This window comes from Falco rusticolus, chromosome 11 (assembly GCF_015220075.1).
Source record: "Falco rusticolus isolate bFalRus1 chromosome 11, bFalRus1.pri, whole genome shotgun sequence".
NCBI classification, from domain to species: Eukaryota; Metazoa; Chordata; class Aves; order Falconiformes; family Falconidae; genus Falco; species Falco rusticolus.
The window spans coordinates 30,201,237-30,229,112 of NC_051197.1; the positions used below are offsets into that span (position 1 = coordinate 30,201,237).

The 27,876-nt window shown below is 42.4% G+C and overlaps 1 protein-coding gene across 9 annotated transcripts in view; it reads right to left on the minus strand.

The window, feature by feature from the left end:
- Positions 1-27,876, minus strand: part of RABGAP1L (RAB GTPase activating protein 1 like) — a 262,694-nt gene that overhangs the window by 44,382 nt on the left and 190,436 nt on the right. For all 9 annotated transcript variants that reach the window (XM_037404169.1, XM_037404168.1, XM_037404172.1 and 6 more), the window contains one exon: positions 22,358-22,486. In XM_037404169.1, the coding sequence (XP_037260066.1) occupies positions 22,358-22,486 (129 nt within the window). The remainder of the gene's footprint in view (positions 1-22,357; positions 22,487-27,876) is intronic.

Below are 27,876 nucleotides of genomic sequence, written 5' to 3' on the forward strand. Positions count from 1 at the left end.
GCTGCTACCTCCCCAACCTGTTGAAGGTCACTCCCTGTATTTATAAAAGCATATTCTCCATTAATTCTGTACTGTGTATTTGTTCTGTTCTCAAAGAGGTGGTTATTAACGCAGTTAGAAAAGGTTTGGGTCAAGTTTGCACTTCATTTCGAGTTTTACATTAACTTGAAATTACCGCTAAACAAGGGCATGAAGCTGCCTAAACCAAATCCACCCGTTTGACTTCTAAAAGCCATACGAACCTGAAAAAGATGGAAGAGCAGCACAGCTGGGATGCCAGCGTACAGGTACATATTTAGTCAGCTCAGTCCATTCCAGATTCTTCTGCAGCCTTTTAAATTAATTCACAACTCTCTTCTGATTTTTGATTAATTAAACCCACATTTTAACTTTCTGTGTCCGTATTTTTTTTTCCATACTGCCACAATCACTTTCTAAGGACACTAGAAGTTACCTCCCCTCTTCAGTCACGTTTCCCTCAAACATCAGCCGCCTGGCAGAAATACCTCACTTAACAAACCTCCTTCTTGTCTGCCAAGAACCTGCATTAGAGTTGGGATGACTTTTTGCTTGTTTGTGTTTTTCCAGCAGCAAAGGCAGCACGGGGCTCTGACCAGCCCGAACCACTGGTGCAGTTTATTGCCCGGCCCCACAACGAGCCGCGGTGCGATGGGTGATGGAGGCAGTGGGGCTGGGGAAAGAGCCTGACATCCTTGAGCCAGTACCGCTACCAGGTAAAAGGAATATTGAATCTTACTGTGAGATTTTGGAAATCCTAGCCTTTGGCTGTTGAAAAAAACAGGTTTTTACAGCATATTTGGGGCATAAATGGTGCATAGAACCTGATGTAACCGACTGAGGTTTAAAAAGGAGCTGAGAATACTTCCTCCTTCCCATCTTTTTATTTTAGCAAAATAAAGGATTTTGGTTTTTTTTTTTCTTTTCTTTTTTCTGTTTACAAAGGGAAGGGGTGGTACTGGTGAGCTCTACAACATGCGCACGCCTACTCCAGCCTCGCACAACCTGAGTGGGGCCGCGCTAATTTGCACGGCAGACAGCCCCACAGAAACCACTTAGAAGGAAAAGGCAGAAATTCCTAAACTGACTTTGAGCGTCATCTCCTGGAAAGCAGCTGGCTTCAGCCACCTGTTTCATGTTCCACCCTTCTTCTTTGGGGACCCATTTTTTATCTCCCCCCTGGCTCAGTGATGGCAGAGGACCACGAACAACTTCACACCCCAACGAGGGAGGCAGCAGCCGTCCAAGAGCAAGCCCATGTACCAGGGACCTTCCCCAGCTGCCCCAGGGCCACCGCCAGTGTCTCCAAATTCCATCCCCTCCAAGACAAATCAGTACAAACAAGTCCCTCTGGCTGCTGAAGGGACAAACAATCTGTTTGCCATCGTGAATGTCTCCGATATATATTCCCCGGGGCTATTAATCCAACTGAATAATGCTTGTATGGCATTCAGACCATGCCAATGCCATTGAGAGCTAAGTTCCATAATAAACTGACTCTAACCCAACAATAATCTAATCTAACCTGCAAAATGTATTTTAAATTTGTTGCATTTATCATTTCAACTGGTATTGAAAAGAAAAAAAATGGCGTCAAGCATATTTTTCAAGAAAATTATCATAGCAGGTATATAGGAATGCTTTGCACTTGCAATTATTTATATGGATTTCTGGCCTGGCTTCAATATAGCATGATTCAGGGATTTCACCCAAATAGCCTGCAAGTTAGTGCAAGTAGAGCCAACTTTTATCAAGCAAAAGCTTCATCAGAGCAACAGAGCTAGTTCAGGCTTCGTATCAACAATAATCAGACAGCAAGTAGCAAGTATAGATCCGTATCATACCTTCCCCCATGTTCTGCTGTCTTTTAATTTGCAGCATGTGATCAGCAAACAAAAGATATTAATTAATATCAAGGAGCACATTAAATAGTGAACATCTCTCACATGAAAAGACACAGGGTCCAGAACTCAGGGCTTCTCATTCTAAGCCCACACCTGACTTTCCATCCCAAGGTAGATACATCTCTCCCTATTTTTTCTTTCCCCTCCCCAAAGATGGGTTAACAGCCCTTATCTACTTCCCAGAGGAAGATTAAAAAAAAGGTGAAATTAATGAAAAATGCAAACGTGGAAGTTGTATTACCATTGTTGTTATTACTGTGATGTTGCCTGTCAAGTTTTCTCCAGAGTGCTGTTAAATACCTTACAAACCTGCCACGCTGCAGAGGGAGAGCGCAATGACGCGGTCACCTGGATGACCTATCCGAAGCACCCTATACCACATCAGATTTCAGTTTTTTTACTGACTTTCACTTTGCACCTGACCTTTAAGCCTGGGACAAGAAAAAAATGGAGAAAGAACAAAAAGGCTGCAGAGCCAGGCACTATGAGAAATTCTTGTAGTTAAATGAAAGAAAAAGGCAGGACCACAGCACATCCTCTGTCCCCCAAAACCACAGGAGCTGGTGAGGCACAAACCCACCGTAATATACTCTGCTGTGCAATGAGTAGGCAGGAGCTGTTGTACCCCTGGAGCACCACAGCAGAGCCCCAGAAAGGGCTGTAACCATGTCTTCCACGTGGACCCCCTGCCAGAAGCCTCATGGAAAAGGTGAGACATTTCGATGTGTAAACAGCACAATAGTAATGGCATATTCCCAAAACAAAAAATAAATCTGCAGCATGATTGCTTGGATGATGAGATAAAGAGTAATTAAGACTGAAATGACGCAGGTGAGCAGGAAATGGCACGTGGTGTCAGCTAAACTAAGCTAAACCAGACAGACTAGTCCAAGTATCTCGGCAGCTGAGGTATAGAAGACAGTTTGATTGTGAGACGCAGTCTAGACGAAGGCATGCCTGAAGACTCCGAAATGAGATTATTCCATGCATTATACATTAAAAGTACAAACTACTGATACTTTCCAGGAGAGCAATGTGTCCCACAATGCTGGAGTTAAAAATGCAAGCATTTGCTTGGAGGTCAAAGAACTGAATGCAGCCAAAAAAGTCCAGAAAACAGCACGGGCTAGTATATATTTATACCAAAGATGATTAACAGCAATCTGATAGAAAAAGCATTTGACATGAGAGATCCATTTGCTGAGAAAGACAGAAGACAGCTACTTCTCAGTACTCCCCTGGACCAGTTCCCCTGGCATTTGTACAGGTCAGCTCCAGAGGAGGAAAGCAGCTCAGGACTGTGCAAGCTGATCAGCCGTGTAAGACTACCAGCAGCATCCACTAATCTAAGCTCCACGTAATCCTTTGCCGCTAAATCCCTATTCATCATCATACAGTACAGTGAAAGGGAAATTCTGTTCTCAGAAGATGATTTGGGAGACAAACTATTTCAGTGCTTAACTGTGCTGATCTAGTCTCCTACTGTGAAAATCTGCATCTAGGTTTTAATGCTTCAATATACCACAATGAGAAAAACATCTGTATTTACATATGATTTAAAGATTAACTTGTCTTGATTTGACTGTTAATAAGCTTATTTTAAGAGCTCAAATGGTTATGTATAGAAGGGTGAGAGAAGGCAGATTATTCCACAAGTTATCAGAGTTCTCTATGTGATAAGGAGGTAATTCTTCAGATATGGGAGACCAGAGATATTTCCATATACTGTTCCACCCTCCCCATTTGTCTTATTCCAAGTTTGTCTTTTAGTTAAAATTTGAACTATAGCTACCATTATATCTATGCAACTAGAAGAAATGAGATACTCCCTTAAAAAAAAAAAATAAAAAATTTCAGGAATCGGTCCAGCTTAGCACAGATGTCCACAGGGCAAGAGAACATTTTCTCCTCGTGTCCATGTGCTCTGGCTGGGCACAACGTACTGCTCAAGCTGAGTTCAGTGTCTCTGCCATGCATGCACAAGGGCTGCTCCCTTGGAAGCCCACTCGCTCCCAGTGCTCATGTTGACTCCCCTCAACATCCAAATAAAAGGCTACATATTTAGAGAGAAAATTGAGCCATAACTTCTAATCTGTTCTTGATTTTCAACATACCTTTTATATAGGGTAAGCGTTTATGCAAAATTCCTTCTGCAAGGAATGCAAGGAAAGTGCCTGGAATGAATAAGAGCTAATTTTTGCTTGATTTGAAGTCAAAAATCCACAACAGCAAACAAATTAAATCAGAGGACGCGATAAAATTTAGGATGATTTTTTTTTAAAAAAACAACCAACAACAACAACCCCCCCCAGGTTTTTCAAAAGAGGTTTATATACCATAATGTTCCTCAATGTGTTGTCCTGTAGGACAAGAAGAAAAGGCCTCAAGCTTCACCAGGGCAGGTCTAGATTGGATATTCAGAAAAATGTCTTCACGGAAAGGGTTTGTCAAGCACTGGAACAGGCTGCCCAGGAAAGCGATGGAGTCACCGTTCCTGGAGGTATTTGAAAGACTTGTAGATGTGGCACTTGGGGACATGGGTTAGTGGTGGACTTGGCAGTGTTGGGTTAATGGTTGGACTCTATGGCCTTAAAGGTCTTTTCCAACCTAAAGGATTCTATGAGTCTATGATGCCTTTAACTGAGGAGCATGGCAGTTCATTCATCAAAGTTATCGTCACCATCTAACACTGATGCTGACGTGACCAATGCTATTACAACACACAGCCAGGCACTGTTACAGTATATCCACCTCATGTTTTCCTGAAACATGTGAAAAGTGACTCAAGTCAGCGGTTCTGATTCTTGGCTTGGCAAGGTGGATCTCTGGCACCCTAACAGCTCCATTACACTTCTGCTGTCCTCCTCTACCCACGTGCAGCCGCTCCAAACGCTCTGCCACTTTACCTATGCGCCAACTACTCCACCATCAGCAACCTCCTCCTCTCCTTGACACAATTTCAGGCAAACCTGTGCCCTGGCTGGGATCCCAACCCCACCCGACAAAAATGCAGCTGTTCCTGCAGAACTGCCCCTACAGCAGGGCTTTTCCCAGCGCTGCCGGGCAGGTGAACGATAACCATCTGTTCACTCTCTGCAGATCTAGTTCGGCTAAAGAAGCCTGGAACATGGACACAGCTGAAGTTAAAGCAGCCAGAAACACAGTAAGCAGAAAAATGGCTTAAAGCCATCTTTGTTCTGGCCCTTTTTTTTTTCTTCCATCAAGGACTGTTGGGATCGAACGGATTCCCAGCTGCTATCTCACACCAGCTACTGCAGTCCATTGCCAGCTACACTTTTAAAATATACTTCCAGTATACTCCCAGATGCTGCTCCAGCTTGACAAATACCATGAGGAGCGTGCTCAGCTGATGAGTGGGAACACCAGTAAAAATAGGGTAGCGGATGGTATTGGAGAGAAGACAAACAGCCATACAAGTGAAGGCACCCTGCTGCAACTCCGACGCTTATGGCTCTGCTTCCGCGCTATGGAAGAAATCTGTTAATAAATAAGATGTATAAGTAAATAAATAAGAATACGGATGGGCTGCAGAAAAGCAGCCAGACCATGGCCCCTTCGGTATTTTGAAGGTTGCTTAGCAACAGGCTGGCTGCTGCAGGGCTAAAGTAGCATGAAATTAGCAGCTTTTCAGCAAAAAAACAAATTGAATGTAAAACTGGGGAGGTGGCCTTTGAGTGGCAACAAGGAGAAAAGCATTAACTGGTCAATTGGATATGGTGGGCATCTTTTAGGAGTGTTTCCTGAGTGTGGGGGATCTAATTAATGCAGCCATGGGCCTTTGTCCTGCCTGGCAAGTTAATAATCCAATCTTGATTAAAATGATGGCTGTTACAGTCACCTCATGGGTTAATTACTTATTAATGATCTTAAATAGCTCAAACCCAACCATATCAGACTTTGCTATACTAGTGCCAGCTGACTATACACCATGTTTACAGTTCCAGAATTATCAAATATATTTCCCCATCATTTCAGGTCTACGTTATCTTGATGCTATCGCTTCATTCACTTAAGGAATCTGGTCCCTGTGAATCCTTTGAGTAACTGAATCTCAGCATCATGGATCCACATGTTCTGACCAAATAATTCCTCCAAATCATATTGCTTCTCTAGTCTTCTGGAACAACCCTGTGTGGACGCAGAGAATCATTACATAGACAGCAGCTATTAGAGAGAACTAATGAGAACAGCAAGAAAAACATGTGTACACATTTCAGGGAAGACTTAAACAGGAGTTTTGAAAGAAAGATTTTTCTGGGTCATATCATCTGGGGCCAGGTTGTACCAGTTAATTGTTTCCCACTGCTAATCGTGCATGAAGCTGGTCCCTGGCAGCCAGACACAACCAGGGACCCATATGGCACGTGATCCATTGAAAGGTGGTGTAGGATGGTGGCTGGGGCAGGAGAGATGCTAAGTTAGCTTGTCCAGGCATTAAACTGGAGGAGGAAAGGGAAAACACTGTGGTTCTTTCCCCTGCTTTTTATACACGCACCGAGCAGTGGTAACTTATTTTACTCCTTATTTACAAAACAGCTTGTATTTGTGTGGCACTTCAGAAGCAGAATAAGACCTAGTGCAAGTGCACCTGGGTCGGGGCAACCCCCAGTATCAACACAGGCTGGGCAGAGAACAGGTAGAGAGCAACCCTGAGAAGGACTTGGGGGTGCTGGTGGACAAAAACCTCAACGTGGCATGATAATGTGCACTTGCAGCCCAGAAAGCCAACTGAATCCTGGGCTGCGTCCCCTCCAGCGTGGCTGGCCGGATTCTCCCCCTCTGCTCTGCTCCGGTGAGACCCCCCTGCAGCGCTGCCTTCAGCTCTGGGGCCACCAACACGAGAAGGGCACGGACCTGTCGGAGCGCGTCTGGGGGAGGCCACGAAGATGCTTGGGGGGCTGGAGCCCCCCTGCTATGGAGACGGGCTGGGAGAGCTGGGGTTGCTCGGCCCGGGGAAGGGAAGGCTCCGGGGAGACCTTCCGGCAGCACCAGTGCCTGGTGGGGCCGGCGGGGCAGCTGGGGACGGGCTTTTACACGGGCACGGAGTGATGGGACACGGGGCATGGTTTTAAGCTGAAGGAGGGTAGAGGTAGAACAGTTATTATACTGTGAGGGTGGGGGGACACTGGCAGAGGTTGCCCAGAGCAGCTGTGGGTGCCCCATCCCTGGCAGTGCTCAAGGCCAGGCTGGACGGGGCTTGGATCAGCCTGGTCTGGTGGGAGGTGTCCCTGCCCAGGGCAGGGGGGTTGAAACTAGATGGTCTTTAAGGTGCCTTCCACCAACCCAAACCGTTCTATGATTCTATCTAGGGGCCTACATGTGAATCAAATTTGCTTGGAGCAGGGAAACTTCTCACCGGCATTTCATCCGTCTTAGTGCCCCAGCACAGCACTTAATTGTTCCTGAGATTGGGGTGGAGTATATACAAGCTGTCACCAGTTCTGTTGGCAATAAATTATGTATTGTAGAGCAGGCTGACTATTTTCAGTCTTTATAATTTTCAGAATGATTTCTGTGTCCTTGGGGGCTGCACACAGAGAAGCCTTTGGCAATGTTTTGTTTTCCTGTTTGTCTGGGGTTGAAGAGAAGGCAACCGAGGCTCACTGATATGGCAAACACTTAAGTGAGATGTCCTCCATTTCCTTAATGAGCCTATTAAGTCATCAATCTATCAAAGGTGTAATGACAAGTCTCAGAGGACAGAAACACAGAGAGACAACTCAGTGTCCCAGGATTTTCCTAGTACATGTACACAAGAAAACAACCTACAGGCTACAACAGTTAACTGGGAACAACATGATCCTGTTGCTGGAGAAGTACATCAGCCTAAAATACCTTGACACTGCCTTTTTGCATGGCCAGAGTAAGCTGTGCCCGAGATAGCCTGCCCACCTGCTTGCCCATCTCCTCCTCCGAATGGGAGATGATAAAACCCTGCTTCATGGAGCTGCTGTATACATTCATCTCTGGGGTATTTGGAGACTCAAGTGTCTGGTGAAACTGTTAGTGCTCCCTGAACTTGAGCAAAATGAGTGACTGAAGGGAGATAGTCTTAGTTTAGGTCACAAGAACCAAAGATGGTATCAAAACTCAAAAGGAATTGTATTCTCCACTTTCCTAAATGAGTCCTTGCAGGTGTGGACCCCAGGATTTAATCTCCCCAAGGAGATTAAAAAAATACTACTATATTAAATCAAATATACTGGTTACCAGGCATACAGCAACTAGCTTACATCACTCTCCAGCACACAGGATTTGATTTAGATGGTTAACTATTACCCAATGCTGCATGTTTTCAAGTGCTGAGCCCCGTTTTATGTGGAAACGGCATTGCTCGCAGGACTAGTATCTGTGTGCAGCGCCTGTTGAAGCTGGCTCACTAGTATCTACCGGGCTAAAGGCTCGGTGTAACACCAACAGGCAGCAGGCTCCCTTGCCCTGGTACCTCAGCTGTGACACAAACCGAGCAGTGAAGCAGAGCCAGGGAAAACAGTAAGTACTGGAAACTACCAGGGAGAAGAGATTTAATAAGTGAAGGTGCAGACAAGCCTGAATCTTGCATTCGAATCATTAAGAGTGGAAAAAGTGAAGCAGGAAGAACAAATAGCATCAGCAATGCTTAGGAGTCTGAAAGAGATGTACTAAAATACATGCTTATTTCTCTTAAAATGTCACTCTCTGTCAACTGTCATGGTTTCCAGACGTCCAGAATCAAATTATATTGTAATTGCTTCCTATTTGGACAAGGTCACAAAAATAAAAGCTCAATACCTTCCTAAATTACAGTCTACTATATGTTCCTTATGCTCCTGTAGCAGCCAGGTCTCCTCTTCTGATGTCAACAAATTTGCCTTCAAAAAGAAATGTTGGTTTAGGTCCATTAGTGTAGTGTAAGGCACATTAAAAACTTAAGAGCCGTCGTTACTGATCTTTCTGAGAAACCTCCCAGAGCACAGAGATCTTTAACCTCTTCCTAATCCTTTCTAATTCACTTTGTATCATAAAAGCAACAAAAAGGAAACAAATATGAAACCCAGACCCATGCAACATTCGGACAGGTGATCATTCTCCACGTGCCCTCATCAATGAGTAAGGACCTGCAAAATCCCTTACACCAGGGATTCAAAACCATTCCTCAGTTTTTTCCACCTCTCCCCCTGCCCCCAAATCCCCGTGACGGTATATAATCTTGTATAATATTCCTGTATGATGGATCAAAGGTTGAAAAGCCACAAGGTACATAGGTAAATAGTTCCCTTGTATGAACACGTCGCCTGCACACACTGCTTCTGCCAAGGCCTTCTACAAGACATTGTTACCAACACCGTGTGGATGTTACAATGAAGGTGGAAGGAAAAGAAAGAGGTACTCTTTGCTGTTCCCAGGGGAGCCAGGGTTCCCAACAAGCCCCCGTGTGAGCTCTCGGCCCAGCCCTGGATCTATGGATGTGCTGCTCATTCCCTGCTTGCTCCAGCCTCAGCCTGCTTCTGGAGGAGAAGCTGCTTAATGGATAGAGATGGATGGGAGCCAGCAGGATGCGAGATGGACTCTGGCATGGGCCGCAACCACCCGTCCTCCTAATTCACCTCCGCAATTAGTGCTGTGCCTGTGAGGAACCCTTTTGCTTCAGGCTAGGAGGTCCTCTGCTGCTGGAGAGCAAGAAGAGGAGGTTTTCAAGGGTTATCAAGTCCAGGTCCAGGCAGTGCCTCCTTCCCCTTCACAGCCCTGGCCCTGGCCCAGGTGTGTCTTTGTCAAGCCCTGAAGTGCTGGGGTTTGTCACATCGGCTGGAGGAGACGGCTCTGGTGCATCTTGGGGCAGAGCTGAAAAACATGTAAAATCCATTTCCCCTGGGCTAGAGTCACTGCCTTTGCAAGAACCCTCTCATCAAAACATTCTGCTTGGAAAAACAAACCATCCCAAGCAAGATGTTGCTTCTGTACCATGTCCTTCCTCCTCTGAAAGGTACACACTGCTTCACATGGGGCGCAGAAAAGGACAAATGGGTTAAGCACTCTTGGACAAAGTTCATTAAAACCAAAACCTAAATTTCACTTTGCATTCGAAGAAACCCGAGGGCTGAATTTGCCTCTAAGCATCCTGTTGCTCCTAAAAGCCACTGGGATTTGTGTCTATACAGGCCGATGTGAATGTTAGGGTCTGGATGAGCTCCTGTAATGAAGAAAACTGTGAGCTGGGATCTGTATTCTGCAGACACCAAATGGCAGCTCCTTTCAGCACAGAGCCCCTGTTTCATTTCTACCTCCTGAAGAAAGAAATCGCACTTACTATTTTCAGGCCTATTTAAAACTTGAAAGTAATGCAGTGGTGACAAGGTGATGAAAATCTTTTTTCTTGTTTCTGACAGGTCAGGTAGATTGCAAAGTCACCAAAACTAACAGCCTGACAATATGTTTTTGTGTGTCATTGCCGGTGGGAAAAGAAAAGAGCCCAAAGTGGAAAAAATAGTTTATCAGGGGATGAAGGTGTTATTGAATAGAGCATCTTGCAACAGGCTACTGTCGGGAGAGTGGAAGCGTGCGAGCAAGCAGAACAAAGCATTCTCGATAGGCAGTGAGGAATCAAAGCCCTGATCTGTTCCTGATTTCTTCCACTGCTCTTGACTAGCTGAAATATAATCAATATTCCCCACCGTGTAAAGATGGAGCATCCCAGGCGGCTTACTCAGACTGCCATGAAATGGTTCCTTGTGAGGATGTACGATAAGGTCATTGATCTCGTGCTCTAAGCTATGGGTTAACAAAAGGATTTCTGAGATTAAAAAAGAGCTGTTCAGACAATCACTTGACTCTGCTAAGAACTTCAGCTATAGTTTATTTTTTTTTTCCCCAGAGGTCAAGGCCTTAACCTCTGAGCCTCTCCAAGCTACACCACCCCCAGCAGATTTATGTTGGTGAAAGTACACCTGTATTTCTTGGGAGAGGAGCGATGCAGACCCCCTGCAGGCTGGTGCAACGTGCAGGCGCAGCTGGGCTGGAGGATGCTGAAGCTGAAGATTTTGCAGCTTTGTTGTCACAGTAACTGGGTGACTCAACCTGACACGCTGTCTTTGGGCCCGAGCCATGCATACACACTGAATTCATGCCTTATACTTCCAGATTTAAGATATTATTTATGATGCTGATTAATTACTCAGCAATGAGATTTTTTTTTCATGGCTTTTGACGGACTCAAGGATCAAATTTTGGTTAAGAATTATTGTCAAGGAAATTGCATTAATTAAGCAAAGGAAGTTGAAAGAAAAATAAAGAGATACAATAACGTAACAAGGGCTTGATCTTCATCTGCTGTTTGAACAATTGAACAGGGAAATGAGATACATGGTCAAGGCTTCCCAACGAACAGACCTACAATACTACTTTTTAACATTTGCCTATGCTTTCAATTTTTGTTGCAGAGATAAGGAACATAGGGGAGTGAGAGCAAAGAGAAGGAAGCTGTCATCCCCCCCATGGCTTCCACACCTCATCAGTACACCTGTAGGGTGGCGGGTGCGCTTCTGAAACGACGAGTGTAACAGCAATGAACTTCTGCAGAGAGCTGGCTGACATGGCAATGGGTTGACACCACTTTGCCCAGGCAGTTCACAGCACTACATGAAAATAATCACTTACACACAAATTATTTCAGACTTAAGCAACATGATACAGCCAAACACCACAACACTACTTTAAAATCTGTGAACGAGTAAACCGGCACATTGCCATTCTTAAATAAAACTAAGCACTTTTACAAATGGAGATAAATATACCAGGACGTTTCTACATAGCACTTTAGCTGGATTCTCCAAAGTCTCTGACATACAGCTCTTCACCTCCATTTACCAGCCTGATGTAACTTATTTATGTCCAAACACAAATGAATTAAACAACATAAACAATTTAATCCTACATTTACTATACTATTTACCTCCACAAGAGAAACAAGGCTATAATATGGTAAAAATAAAAGCAATTCTGCAGGGAAACAGAGAATCCTGAAGCAAAACAACAAGGAGATCCTAAAAATGTGAATACTGCCCTTATGAAGCACCTAACTAAACTACTCCAGTAGCTACATATTGCTTAAGTAACAGCCAAGTAACCATTCACTGAATTTAACTTTGAACAGTGTCAACAATGGCAAAAATATTGCCTTGAGTTTGCAATGGAAAGTTATTAACAGGGACTTGAGTTCTAAAGCTACTGTCACTGCAGAGCTCTGCATTTATAAAACGCGTATGGCCATCTTTCTATCCTTAGTTTTGTTTGTTCACTAATTTTCAAAGTGGAGAAATTCAGCTGCAGGTGCTTGAGAAATCAAACACCAGCAAAAATATGTAAACACACTGCCCCCAGTGTCTTTGTTTATTTGCAAAAGCTCTGCAAGAAAAAAAGAAAAAAAAAAAAAGAGAACATTGTTATTGTTAGTCTTTGCCTTCCCCCCCCCCCCCCCCCCCAATTATTTTTAAAAGTTTAGCTTTAGGTCTCAGTATAGCATGGTGCTTCAGAATTTGTCACTTCATTTAATCTGTCAAAAAACAAATGAAATTAAACAAATGTCCGGTCCCAACTGTTTTCTGCACTACACTGAGAATGAATCACTGGGGTTTTTTTCCCCAAGCCACCGCATGCAATAACCATTGGCTCCAGCTTACCTAAGCTTTCTGTAACATAGTCATGACTTGTTTCCAATAACTTGTTTTAAATTCTGTAACATCTGCAGAAATAAAATAACCACAGCATTTCTGAGACAGGCACGTATCAGAAAGGCTGATCAAGTATGACACAAGGCAGCTTGAAAAATTTTGTCCAAATGCCATTTCTTCCACATGCATGTATTCTAAGATTTCTAGGCTTAGAAATAAAAGATAATTCTCCTTGTGTGCACTGAATTCCCGGTAGATAACAGAGCTTCTTCCTCCACTGGTCAGAGGGGAGAATAGAGTTTCTGTGGCCACAGGAAGTGAGCTCTAAAAAAATTAAAGACATAACATTCTTCAGGGTCCTGCAGTTTAAAAAAGACTGGTCACGGACAACACAAGGGTCACAGCTTCTGTGCCACAGGGTCTTTTGTATGGGAAGAAATAGATTTCCTCTGAATTGCCACCATGCTACTTAGTGCTGAGATGCTACCTGTTCCCTCAGATCCGACTGCTTGAAAGAGGTTTAAGAGAAGCGCGGGTGACTTTTCTCCCTCAGGGAGATTTCTCCATGTTAAGCCTCAATGGTTTTGTTGATGGTGAAGATGATACCAAGGAACACGTCTTGGCCAACATAAATATGGGGCACAGAGCTCATTACCAGCCATTTCTGCATCAATACTTCTACCTATGCGTCTTTCTCCACAAAATCCGAAAGCCGGTAGGTTTGTTCCATTTAATTATGGACATAAGTGCTGATCCTGGGATACGTTTATTCAGCCTCTACGGTCTCTTTTGCATCACAGAAGTGCCTTCAAAAAGGAAATCATCTTACTGTGAGAACACAAGGCACTGCAAACCTGCCAGGCACCACTGTCACAGTCTTTCTCCATTTTCAAACTCAAGACATCCCTCAGAAGAATCAAGTACAAGTTCCTGGGTTTGTTTCATTCAAAGGAAGCGAGAGTTTAGACTTTCTCTTCTAAAGAACAATTAAGATGACTACTACGTGACAGTAGTAACTAGACACTCTGCTACCACTTGACATAAGGACCACTGGACGCATGAAACTTTCTGTGGAACATTTTATCGTGTCACCTTCTAGGAAGTCAGTCAATCCTCCAGCCAACCTGCATCTGGGATTCGAATGCAGCCAGTTCAGCCTGGGAAAAATTTTCACTTCCTCTTACTCATAGAGCTGAGTTATTTTAGACAAACTGTGTCAAAGATGGCAGAAGACAGAACTGTTAAACAGTGCAACTGCCTGCTACCTTCACCTATTGCTCTCTGTACTATTTTCAGAATCAAGGATGGAAAGGAGCTGTTATTCATCCAGGAGGAAGGAGCCAGACACAAGAAGCTTAAGCCAAAAGACCTTCCGACTATGCCTTCCTTCTTCCGTTCTGTATGGAAAAAGATCTGTCAGCCTGGAAAGCCATGGCTCCTGACGGCACCAAGGTAAACAAAACAAATGTAGGTGGCCTGCTGGACCGTGGAATGGGTTTCAGACGTCCCCCTCACCTTACCGAATTAAACAGTGAATACTGTGGGCAGATCTCTTCATGATAAGCGCTGTGATACAATTGCTGGGGATACAGACGATGGATATTCCTATCCACTTTTCTACCTCCAACTTTTACAGTTCTTTGAAGATCCTTACCTTCAGCGCTTCTTGTTGATGCCATTACTCATGGAAGCACAAGTACACATGCCAACAAATGACTACTGCAAGGACACTAAAATATTTGTACTCACTCAGGTTGCTGCAAAGCTACTTTAGATGGCTAAAATGTGATTACATTTAACTACTACTAAAAAAATCCCATTCCTTCTCTGTTGATAACAATATACCTGATGTCATTTAAAATGCCAACTCAGACCAAATGAAAAAAACAACAAATACAATTGTTGAAATGAAAAATACAACAAATACCCACCCCCCAAAAAACCAAACCAAACAAAAAAACCCCCCCACTTAGTAAAAATTGAATGGTTTTCCTAATGCTTAAACCCCATGAAAATATAACCTCACTACTAGGCAATATGTCTGCACACCAGAAAGCTAGATATGCAAAAAAGTTCAAATAAGTAAGTATTCCAGAACTGACACTTTTTAAAAATGCATTACACGTTATGAGTTGTTGACACTTACTACCAAGATTACAATAATATTTAACATCCAATTCCACTGTAGGCACTTCCATCTGATTGTCAGGTGCCAGTTCATTGTGCTTCGTTGTAACACAAAGGCAAGCAGAAAGAAGGAAGCTGAAGCCGAAAACAGAATAGGCATTAAAAACCATGACCCTCCTCACAAGGACAATTGGATCCTGCACTTTGGCGATAACAGGGCAGACATAATAAGTGGAATTGATCATTGGCTTTTAATAAGAAATCACACACAGGCATGGCAGGGTTTTCTATAGATCTAAACACAATTTTTAATTCAGTTTGGCCTTTTCTTGAGAAGTTGATAAACGAGCAATTTTTTTCCTGTCCTTTATATTGGAAGATTAATTAGATACATCACTGGTAGAAGCAAACGAATATTCAAGGCTTGTGCAGTTTCAGGGCGTTTCTGCAGTTATCTCCTTTGCTTTTCTCTTGCATTTGGGTTGCCTTACCACCTCTCACAATCGCAAAAAAACCCCAAGTATCTAGATAAATACACGTATACACATATAAACACAAAGCGAGAAAATGCACTAGAGAGAAGACAGAGAGCAAGTCAGCTATTTTACTCCTTTCCATTGGAACTCACATAAATCAATATATAATCCTCTGTTAAACCATGCCTGCAAAAAATTACTTTCAGGTAAAACAGTGCCAGAGGTGTGAATAAAGTAATTCATCCCCATCAGTAAGTTGCGAGCTTCAAAACACCGGTTTGAATTCAAAACATTTAAATAGCAACATTATGAAAGTAAATCTGTTTTAAAACTGCACAAAGGACAACTCTGAAACGAGGAAAAGCTTAGCACGCCTCCTGCTACCTGAGCCTTTTCTTTCTGACTCCTCTAGCAGAGCTATTCTCCATGAGCCGTACAAGGCTCCTGGCAAGCCAGCCCTGTGGGTGCACCCAGGTGGGATCAGTCACCTTGTCAGTACAGTGAGAGGTGACAAAAATGCGTGTGTGTGTTTTGCATTGAAAAAGGCACATTTTTTTCTCAAGGCCATTTGCTCCTCCCACCTAAGGTACTGAGAGCAGCAACCCTGTGACACTGCTGGGGAGCCGTAATTCCTCCAAAGAGCGTAGAGATTGACGTGGTTAGGAAGAAGCTTCTCTTAGAAGAACTTCAATATACCACGTCTTTCCTGCCACTGATGATGATGAAAGATGAGACAAGGAGTCACTGGAATCCCTGAGCCACATAAAAGAAAGTCTCATTACAGATACTGCTCCATAAACAGAAAAATCTTCCCTGCAGGTTCCTTTGCTCAGTTCCTGTATAGCCCATCCCACATGTTCCTCCCCCCTTCACTGGGCTCCCAGTTAACCTCCCAGGATCTCTCCACCTACCTGTCTGCTACACCCAACTTCATGGCATTTCCAGATCTGCAATGTAATGCATTTTGAATGTTGGCTCTGCTCTGTTTCCAAATATCACAGGACAGTCATGGAGAAATGGGCACAGCTCCCTGAATTCACTTGAAAAACGTCAATCCAGGAAATTTTCGGATGGAGAAAATCTCCCAATGAGACTTGCTTTCTCCCATTCTACAACTCAATTGACTGAAGTTAGGTGCAAGAACAGAGGTATGATAGGCTTCCTATGCTAAAATCAAAGGACACTGCAATTCCTTTTGGACACACACAGATTTCTAACGAGAGAAATTGCACTACGGGATGCAAAAGGCAACTGAGGCAGATTTAGTGAGTCTGCAGAACGTGCTAGTTGTTCTAATGAAACAGCATCATTAAGCTTAGCTTTCATTAATCTAGAATAGGCTCTTCATTCATTTGGTTGTTTATCAAACAGGGCTTCAAGAGACATAGGAAAGACTATGAAATCTCTTGTAAAGCAAAAAAAATTAGGAGGAAGAAAAGCGCCTCCCCGTGTCGTCCCCCCCCCCCCAAAAAAAAAAAAAAAAAAAAAGCATGAGTACAAAAAGCATTGGTAATCATTCCATGAAGTAGGAAATTAGGGTAATTCCTTACTCTAGAGACACAATACACAGTCTGCTCTGGTCAGGCAGAAACTTATCATCCCCAAACCCATTTTTACAGCTGTAATTGTCACTGGATGCTCTAGGAGGAACATGACCCTCCCTTTGTGAAGGCCTTGGCAAAATGAAAGGTATGGTCATCATAGACTAGAAAACTAACAGCAAACAAAGGAGGAGAATCCCCCATTCATTAACTCTAAAACTTAGTATTTTATTACATTTCATTTATGTAATTAATTAGCATCTGACACCCTACTCAGAGAATTTGTCTTTCTCCTCTGTTTGGCTGTCTGGGAGCTGGGAAACATGTGCAATATTGGGCTCTATCTGCCCTAAGAGCCTCAGAAAATACCTTCATAGAATCAGTCTCTTCCACCTGGATGTATATTCTACTCTGCAAATGTTTGCTGTAATCCTTCAGCCCAGTATTAACGGGACCCCAGCTTTGCATAAATGCATGTAACATGCATATGACAAAACCAAAGGGAAGTTTCTTGGGACATGTTGTTACACAGTATGAATTAGTTCCAAACATTCCTAAACCACGGAATACTACCCAACAATCACCTGCTGGAAAATACTACTATTATTGCCGATTCCACTGACTTTGTTCACAGTGATTTCCTTACCAGTAGATGACTGGAATTCAGACCTGGTGAGTAATCACCATGGATAACACCTAATTGAAAGAGACATTCTCTACCACATTTTATATACAATTATCAATTAACAGGAGCTTTTTTCTTTGTATTTGCAGAGCTGTTCTTGAGGGAAAGATTGATGCTAATTCTTTTTGTTTCAAAATCAGGATGATAAAACTAATTCCAAAGCAGCAGCTTCAAAATCCAAGGGTTAGGTCCTGAACTGATGAGTCAAACTTAGAAGTTGTGAAATAAAGAAGAAAAACCACCAAGTATTTTTTCATTTGCCTTTTCTAGAATAACGTCAACTAGAGCTCAAGAGAAAAAAAAAAGGAAGCAAGGAGAAATGGATTTTTATTACATGTTAAACTAGTGTTTTGTTTTGCAGTAGTATGGGAACAAAATAAAAAGAAACACTGGAAAAGATATAGCCAGAACATGAAACCTGGCCACACCATGATTCTATTTTCATGTTTTTATGCCTGAGTAATTAGCTTAGAAACCTAAAGAAAATACACTTACTGTGTGATACTTACTCTAAAAACATCTGGTGTTTAGTTTACAAATACTGATACAGAAGTGAGAAACAGTTGAAAGACACACAGTGCCTCATCCATACAGCAGAAAAAAATAATCACATTTAAGGGTCTTGTTTGGATATTTTTTAACACAACAAGTTTTGCTGCATTCAACAAAACAGACAATTATTCTTTGTATAACCTCTGCATTCCCCAGAACCTCTTCTTGTCATAATTATCAAAACCATAATTTCCTATTTGAGCATGTCAACTCCTGCAATTATTAGCTCCTGTTTGTAAATAAATACCATGATTATAATACCTAATTGCAGAATCAGAAACAAAATCAGAACAGTTGAGGTTGGAAGTGACTTGTGGAGAACATCTTGCCTAAACCACCCCTTTAGGAAGCAGGGTTCCCTACAACAGGCTGCTCAGGACCAGTTGCATTTTAAGTATCTCCGCAGATGGAGACTCCACGACCTCCCTGGGTGACATGTTCTTGTGTCTGATCACCCCTGAAGTTAATAAATAAATAAAGAGCTTTTAAAGAAATTATTTTATTTCATTTTATGTCCACTGCCTCTCGTCTGTTCACTGGACATCACTCAGAAAAGCCTGGCGCTCTATACTATAGTTCCTCCCACCAGGTATTTCTACACCAGGGGTAAGATCCCCCACCAGAGCCTGCTCCGCTCCAGGCTGAACAGCCTTCCCTCCCAGCCCTTCCTCACGGCAGAGATGCTCCAGTCCCTTGATAATCTTCTTCAAGGCCCTTCACCAGACCCTCACCACTGTAGCTACGTGCTGCCCTGGGCAGACCAGGCCTGGACACAGCACTCCAGACATACCTCACCAGCGCAGAGTGAGAAGGACCACCTCACTGACCTGCCGGCAACACTCCTCCCAACACAGGACACCACTTGCCTTCTTTGCAGCAAGGGTACACTGCTGGCTGACATTCAACCTGGTGTCCAGCAGGACCCCCAGGTCCTTTCTGCCAAGCTGCTTTCCAGCCAGCTGCCCCCCCGTAGGCACTGGTGTATGTGGCTGCTCATACCAGGCACAGGGCCTCGCACTGCCCTTTGCTGAACTTCATGAGATTCCTGCCAGCCCGTTTCTCCAGCCTGTCAAGGTCCCTCTGGAGACCTGTCAGTCCATCGGCCGCTCCTCCCAGCCCTGTCCCCCCCGCAGACCTGCTGAGGGTGCTCTCCGCTCTGTCCTTCAGGTCATTAACGAAGAGGCCAAGCAGCACTGGCCACCAGCCTGACATCCTGCTGATCACAACCATCTGAACCAAGTGATTCAACCACGTTTAAATCTACCTCAACATCCACTTATCTAGTCCATATTCATTAGTTTGTCTATAACGATGCGGCAGACAGTGCCTATACTTGCTATACTTGAGATAAATAACATTCTCAGCTCTCGTCTCATCCACCAAGATAATCATCTCATCATAGAAGGCTAATAGGTTGGTAAGCATGATTATCCTTCCTAAAGCCATATTGATGACTCCTGATCACCTTCTTCCTTATGAGGTGATTTTCTCTTCTGCCTAGCAAATATTTAATGTGCCATCTCCAGTCAGAGGTTACATTCCTGTGATTCAGATTTGGCTCTCTAAGGACATTCTAAATGGCAAAAGTGTGAAAAGTTGATCCAAATAAATAAACACTGTGAATGTGAAGTCAGTTCAATCCTTGTGTGTCCTAAATCAACGCAGGACATCGAGTTAACAAAGTCAAGGCATTGCGTAATCACTCAGTGGGGATGCGTAACACAAATGCTAAGATACTAAAAGAAGTACAAATGGAAGTGTCTGCACGCAAAAGTGCAAGAAAAAACAATGCAGAGAACGCGTTCCAGGAATGGTATGTATTGACAAGCAAGGACACAAGTACCAGCAATCAAACTAGCCAACGATGAGAAACTTCTTGCTACATCTAGATCAGAAGGCCAGCGCTCTAGTGAGGCTGAACTAGAGATGACCAGCCAGTCGGAAACCCGCAGCAAAGCCACACCATGTCACCCCTGCCCACAGAAAAGCAGGCTGGACACCACAAACCCACCCGCCCTGAGGCAATGGAGTCCAAGGACAGCAATGATGGGCTGAAGCCAGCAAGCTTCTGAGGGAAAAGAGCACACCACGAGAACTGTTTGACTCCTAAAGAATACCGAAAATCTGTCTAAAAGCCAGTTTACTGCCATCAACTAAGAAGAGCCCAAGAGACACAGTGAGGGGACTTTATAGCCACCATCACTCATCCCACGCAGGTGATCCTGCACAGATGCCTTCGTGTTGGTGAGCATGTGGCTATCAGTATGAGTGGCATCTATGACAGAAGGAGTGCAAATGAGTGAAAACAGATTAATTTAAAGTAAATATCACCCCCCCCCTCCAATAAGGTCTTGCATTGAGCTTCCTCACATTAAGTTCCTGAAGTCTTTCACATTTTCACTGTTTTAAACGCATCACCTATGTTCAGAGTCTTTCCGATTTAGATTAACTTTTCTGACTACGCCATTAATCCTGACAACAACCTTAACTAAAAGGGTCTGAGTTTCAGAATGCTCCTCTCCAAGAGCTTAGTTGTTCCTAGCTTAACTATCAAAATACTGCTCGGGACACAGGTTAGACCCCCTCCTGTGACTCCCACCTGAATGAGGAATGAGTTGCATTCCCAGTGAATTAGCAGAACCCAACTATACTCCTTACAAGGGCTGAGTTACTAATACATCAGAAAGTATCTTGAATCTTCTACTTTTTCCTATCCCTGCTAACCCCAGGTCTTGATGCTAAAGTCTCCCTCCATTCCAGTAATTCCTACTAGTCCTTGTGTACTTCTGCAACACTCAGGAGAGCGCCTTGACTCTGCATCTGCTGTACTCATATGTGCTTTTCTCTTATACAACAGAATCCAGAATGTGCAAAATCCTGCGTGTGCAATAGATTCACTGTCAGATCCTTCAGCTGTTTCCCTGTTCACATTGATGAACAGTTCAGAATTTATTCCCTGCTTCTAAAAGGCCCCACATGCTGAACCCACATGAAGCACTAGGCACTGAACATCTGCCTCAAATGCATTTCAAAATACTTTCCCAACAAAACACATTGTATACGTATGTACCCCATACAAATAGAAAAAAATAATGAAAAATAACATCACGTGGCACACAATATATTGCACAAGAAAATAAGAAAGGCATGCCCAAGAAAATTGATAAATATCTGTTCCATAAAGAACCATGAGGACTTCTATTATAAATGCCCATCAGAAAAATGCACAGACTAAGTAAACAACATATAGATAGTTTTCCTGTACTTGCTAAGTCCTTAAATTACTCATTTTCAAGAACTGAGCAAAGGACTAAATACTAAACAGTGAACTGTAGTCTTTCACTCTCAAATACTCTCTTTCAGCAGCAGAGTTGAAATCCAAGTCCAATTTTAATAAAACCTTTGCACAGATCTTTTTTCTGGCTGAAATAAACATTAGTATGGCAAGCCCCACTGTTTCACAAGATCAGTATTCTAACAAGTACGGAAAACGGCCCTGCTTAATAATCTATGAAATTAAGCAGCAAAAAAGGAAATGAGTGAGAGCGATAAAGGCTGGGTGTTAGAGGAACATTCTTTCTGATGGAACATACTCAGTCCGTTCTTGGGCCACACTAAATGTGCATTTCCCATCAGTGCTCACACTCCAAGAAATAACAAAAGAACTTTTTTTCAAGATCAAGTATTAAGCCCACCCACAGCTATACATATTCCAACAAAAAAATCCCAGAAGAAGTAGCAGACTTTTCAAATGTCACCTCTGTGAACCTCTGCAGCCATTTTAAATGGAAGATTTCCATCCTCAAAAGCTTACAGCGAGGCTCTGCTAATTTGCCGTCATTCATTAAAAGCCCAGTACTTGTGGTCCAAATGTTCAAAGCAGCCTACCTTTTCACAGAATGGTCTTGGATAGGGTAGAAAATAAAAGATATTCTGCCTTGGTATGCTTGATATACAAACAAAACTAAGTTTCTACTCCAATACAAGTGTATTATACAGCAGCACTCAGCAAATAAATAGCTTCTGAGCTAAACAAATAATATCTGACCTTTGGTTGCACGATTATCATACATTTGATTAACGGGGTTAGTGTAAACACTGTTTATAAATCAATTAATGAATTACTGAGTTCTGATAATTCAGTTTGTTTGATACTGCATTGGTTTTCTATTTGAATTATTAACTTGAACCGAAGCAGAGGGAAAACCTCAGAGCTTTCTTTAAATAACAATAGGTGGGCATGTATAAATTACACAAACATATAACAAGTAATAAAATAACAATTTCATTGCTTCACTTTCCACATGCTACTGCCATTCTTAATGTCACACCTTACTTTCCCTGTAAAAACCTTGGGTGAATGAGAAGAAAAGAAGAGCATCCTTACCTTAATGTTGCAAGCTTGTTCCATCAGTCTTCTGGCGTTCTCTTCAGCTCTGTACCTCTTGGGCAACTGAACCCTGAAGAATTTTAAAGCTCCTTCAAAATCTGCTTGCAGAAGGTCCTCTTTTGAGGTCTGCAATTAAACAAAGGGAACTAAAGTAAACACTGAGAACACGCAGTCATGCTCATTTCCTGGGTTTGTCACTTACTGAATGTATTCCAAACCACCAACATTCACATTAGCTAAAAAACACCCTCCTTGAATTCAGCTCTCTAACCCCAACCTCATCAAACAAACCAGAGGCTAAAGCATATCCAAGGAATGCCAGGCAGAGCAGCACAATCAGAGGACTGTAACACATTAATGCATTTTATCCTTCTATACCTGGAGGGTAAGAAAGGGATTCTGGCTCAGCCTGTCAAGATGTCACTTAGTGTGGAGAAAAACAGAACCCAAGGAAAGAAAAGAAACCTAGGAGAATGTATAGTATTTTCTAGAGAGCTTGTGCATTAGACCATTGCTGATTCTCATAATGCTGCCCTAAAAACCCAACGTATATATAGATATGTATGGTTGCAGACATGAACAGCAGAAGCAGAAATGCATATGACTCATAAGAGGCATCAGCGAGTCAATGTGCAGAAGTCTGTGACACAATTTCTCAAAGAACACTGTGCTAGAAAATGTTTTACAAGCTTATTTCTACATCTCTCATAATACTGTACCTCTCAGTGTGGTACCAAGCCTAACAGGTCAGAAAACATTAAACATTCAACATTAATCCAGTTCTGCTACTGACGGAGCAATATGATTCACAGGGACAAATGCATTCATCTTTGGATTTACTAAGAGCTACACCAACAGATGTAGCAGATAGGAAATACCAAGCCTTGGGATAGCTCCTGTAAAATGTTCACAGAAGCTGAAAGGCCAGACAAGACATGTAGGACATCATCTCAAAAATGTGAATGTCAAGATATTTACCCTAGAAAGAGTTAACAAAAACGTGTTAATGTACAGACTAGTATAACGGAGACCAGTGCTGTGTATCCCAGTATGACTGCAAATACCTCAGGAGCAGCACCGGTACCTTTTGTTAAGGTTAATTGCTGAATGAAATACCACCGCCAACATTTTCATGTGTGCATCCCCCGCTTCCTCATGAGTAACATCCTTTTTCACCTTGTTCTATGCAGTAGGTGTATTACATACACATCATTTCCAAGTTTGATTCTTAACTATGTCGTTATCCACTCAAAATCCCTCGCTGTCTCTAATTTCAGACTTTCCAGAAAACACACCTTAGCCAAACACAAGAGATTTAGCTCTATGCAGGGAGAATGGGGAGAAACCATGTCGCCTTTGACATGCCAGACGTAAGGCTCGATGATACTATTATTTCTCTTGGGTGTTAAATTGGTTTTAAATGAATAAAATAATAAAATAAAAATAATTATCACTACAATGCAGAGAAAATTTTACTTTTACTTACAAATCCTCCCTACACACCCTACAAAGTAGCATCTCTAGTTCATTTACGTGAAAATAATTACATCTACTATGTAAAAACCCTTCTTAAAAGTACAAATGTATTGTTTCCCAAAGCAAACTGAACTTCAGCATGGTGCTGCAGACATGTAACCATAATACCTAATAATGCAAACCTAGTTTGCCATATTCCACATTTCTGCTGAAAATGCTACAGCACCCTACCCAGAGGTTCTATCAAACCCAGCGATTTATCCCAACTTTATTTGGTGGGGGGAAGGAAGAAGGGCTTTGGAAGGGATTTAAAATTATGTACCAAGCTTGGAACGGCAACAGAAGTTAAGGGGGTGTCTTGATGATTATACAGCCTCTCTGATAGTGGAGAGCGTGACCTGACATCAGGGGAGTGCCCCTCCAACACTGATCATCACCATCACCGTGTCCAATTTTTCACTTGGGGAACAGGCACAGCAATGCCACCTGTGATGTCCCCATGTTTACCCATCAACCGGTGTATTTCTGGAGATTATTACACTGTGTACCCCAATGGGCACTGTTGTAGTAGTTTTTGCTACGTTAACCGAATGAAAAGCCTGAGAAAACTCCAAATACAACTCAAGTAGCTTCAGCATATCTGTTTCCACAGGACTGCAGCATTTTTAAGGCAGACAACTTTCTATCAGCAAAATCCTGAGTTCTCCTAAGGTCTATTTGACCCTCCCTTCATTCACAGCCAAGGAAGCTGCTGGGTCACCACTGCAGGGGCACAAGAAAAACTGCCTTCAGGATGCTGATGAGAAATGTTCAACTTTACAACCTATTGCATCTGATTCTGTCCACAAAGATCTGGCAGACGGACTGGTTGGCTGAGACTCAATCAGACACGACCAGGGTAGTGTTGACAGAAAGCTGGAGCCATTGGGTATTTGATGAATCAGACCCACTCACAAATGCAGCCACGGCCAACACATCTGCTTCCTCCTCCTCGCATCGTTATTTCTCTTGGACAAGTTTTTACTGAGGTTATATATGCTTCTGTCACACTTGAGACGAGATCACCATTTCATATCCACAACGGGGCTATATTTAAGATTATCTGCAAGTTGCAGAGCACGGTGGGAGCAGCCTGTCACGCAGGCAGCATCGCTGCCAAAACCAGCGCTGGCAACCAAGCTGCGCCTGGGCAAAGTTCAGCTGGGTGATGCGGATCGAAGAGCAGTACACGATAACAGCTTACCTGAAAGCAGTTCCTCTCCTTCCCTCTCAGTGATGGTGACAGCTGTGATCACTACCCAATACAACTACATTTCCCTATTACCCTGCAAATTTGTTTTCCTGGGAGACGAGCCCTCCCACATTTCCAGCCCCTTTCCAGTACTATGGCAGCCTCTCCCTCCCTCCTCCAAAATCTGGCCCCAGACACGGCTCCAACCCCAGTGCACAGGGACACCGGCCACCCCGGGGAGCCCCTTCTGCTGCAGCTGGTGGTTTCACACTGAAGGTGCTCAGTGCCTGCGATGCTGGAAGACAGGCAGTCTCCACGGCAGGCAGCTGGTACACGCTTCCAACAGAGTGGGAGGGTGTTTTCAATTAAGACTTCTGGACAGTTGCTCCCAGCACAAAACAAACACCAAACACACTTTTTGCCAAAGTTTTATCATTTTGTCAGAGGCTGAGCTATCCTAATTTGAAGCGTGTAGTCTTCTTAGAGGTCCTGACTAAACACCTGTATTTTAATTTTGAATTTAATTTTCTTAAACCAACATAATGCATCAAGAGGTTTGGAATTATTTTTCTTTTTTAGAAATCAGAGGAGAAAACACCCCAAAAAAGGGCAATAATCAGCAATTAAACTACCCTGCCAAACTTTAGAAAAGCAGATGCCTCTACCCTTTATGCCCATAGCACTTCGTTTTAAAATAAATACTAAAAAATGACAGAGGCAAATACATCAGAAAAACAGCAACTAAATATAAAACATTTAAAGTCACATTTAACTCTTCTAGGTTTCTCTTTGAATCACTGTTATAATAATATTGTAATAGCCCACAACAAATTACTCTCATTGAATTTTGAGTTCTCAGTCCTGAAAAATCTTAGTCAACGTAATTCCCATAAGAATAATGACGAATCATGGAACTAAGAACTCCTGACAGAGTTTACTGAACTAGAATTATAGTCATGAAACACTGTAAACCATCACATTGTACAGTTGGCAACATCAGCGGTAGAGCCTATATTGCTCAGCTCTTTCTACTTTGCTGAGGATTTTAATATCATGAAAATAACCTGTTGATCAAAAAATCAGTTTCACTATTAAAATCACAAGAAATTGAAGTAACATTTTGAGAGCAATATTAACTGGGTCATGTACTTTGTATATTTTCTGCAAATTAATTTAAATTTAAAAATTTTAAAAATAGCAATGTTGGCATCCTAAGATTCACATTTCCTGACATTTTGTGCTTTTAATCAATAATGCATAAAGATATCTCAGGACCCTTTTGGCAGCTGTCTGACAGGCGGAGATTTGTAAGTGCGTTGGTTCACGTCACTCAGCTTGTGGAACTCATCAACAACTTATTTCACCAAACCATCTGTAAGTTTAATGAACCAATAATTAAAGTCTGGCAGGTGCACTGGATTTTTGTGCACTCAGAGACTTCAGGGCATTTTTTTATTATTCTAGATGTAATCTCCAAATAGTCATCTTTTTGGTTAAAATATATTTTTAAAACCGGGCAAAAGAGGAAACTCAGTGAGAACTATAACCAAAAGTTTCAGCTTGCCTTTTAGCACTTGACTAAATACGCCCTCAAATGTCCTTCCCACATCGCTTATGTATTTCAATATATTCATAAAATTATCTTATATGGATTAGTTGAAACTAAGGGAAAGCCCTTTCCTACAAGTACTAGCAAAGCTTACAAATCTAAAGGTAAAGTTCTAGAAAACCACAAATGTTCAAAAACAGGAATGAAATTTGAGAGACTTAGATTATGTTAACTTTGATATTTTTTTTTTTTTAAAGTAAATAGTGTTACTACTACTTTCCCCAAAATATTTAGGAAAATGTGATTAAGATAAAGGACGAAGCCTTAGCTTTTTTCTTTAATTTAATTTCTGTCTTCAACTATTATTCTGCTGTCTCATTTATTACTGACTATATAACTAAAACTCCTATTCCCACATGGGAACTAATACAGCAGAAGAAATTTCAGATCAACCACACTACACTTCCTTAATTTAATGATTCCTCTTTCATACAAACAGATAAAAATTACTGATTTTGACGTAGATCTTTAGAATTTCTATAGAATGTCAGTGAACATAAACTGCCTATTTTACACTTTAATGTGCATGTGTCAGGAACAAGACCAAGTTAAAGGTTGAGAAGAATCTGGCTGTACTCTGCTCCACTATTTAATTTACTACTGGTAAATTCAAACCATTTACAAGTGTCCTCACACTAATTTTTCAGAACATACTATTTAATCTGTAACACACACAGATGCAATTTTAACTTTTTTTTTTAAGACATGCAATGTGAAATCAAGGTATTCAAGCTATTTTTTTATAACTTGATAGTTCCTCTTCCACTGGGAGCAACAAGACTGCAATGCTGCACGTCGTACGACTTTGCACTGTGCTGCCCTCAAACACAAGCTGCAGACCTGGCATCCATTCAGTGAGTCCAAGAGGACAAAGCTGACCACCTGTGCTGCCAAGGACCAGGAGCGTGGATAAACCTGGAATCCAGGCCTGGGGAAGACCGATGGGGGAAGCTACGCTGCTGCAGCCACACCGGCACACACATCTAGCACAATACACCTAAGGACTCCTTTTACTGGCACAGCTTCTGTACATTTCTTTACTGTGAAAGCTACACTGTTAAACACATTTTTTCCTAAAGAAAATCTATGATCTCTGTAACATGCTGTTTGGTACCAAAGCACTATGGGAAAAAAATAGCTTTGGTTTGTGTGCAATGAGTTGGCATCCATAAATATGGGGATAATCTTGTGTACACCCAG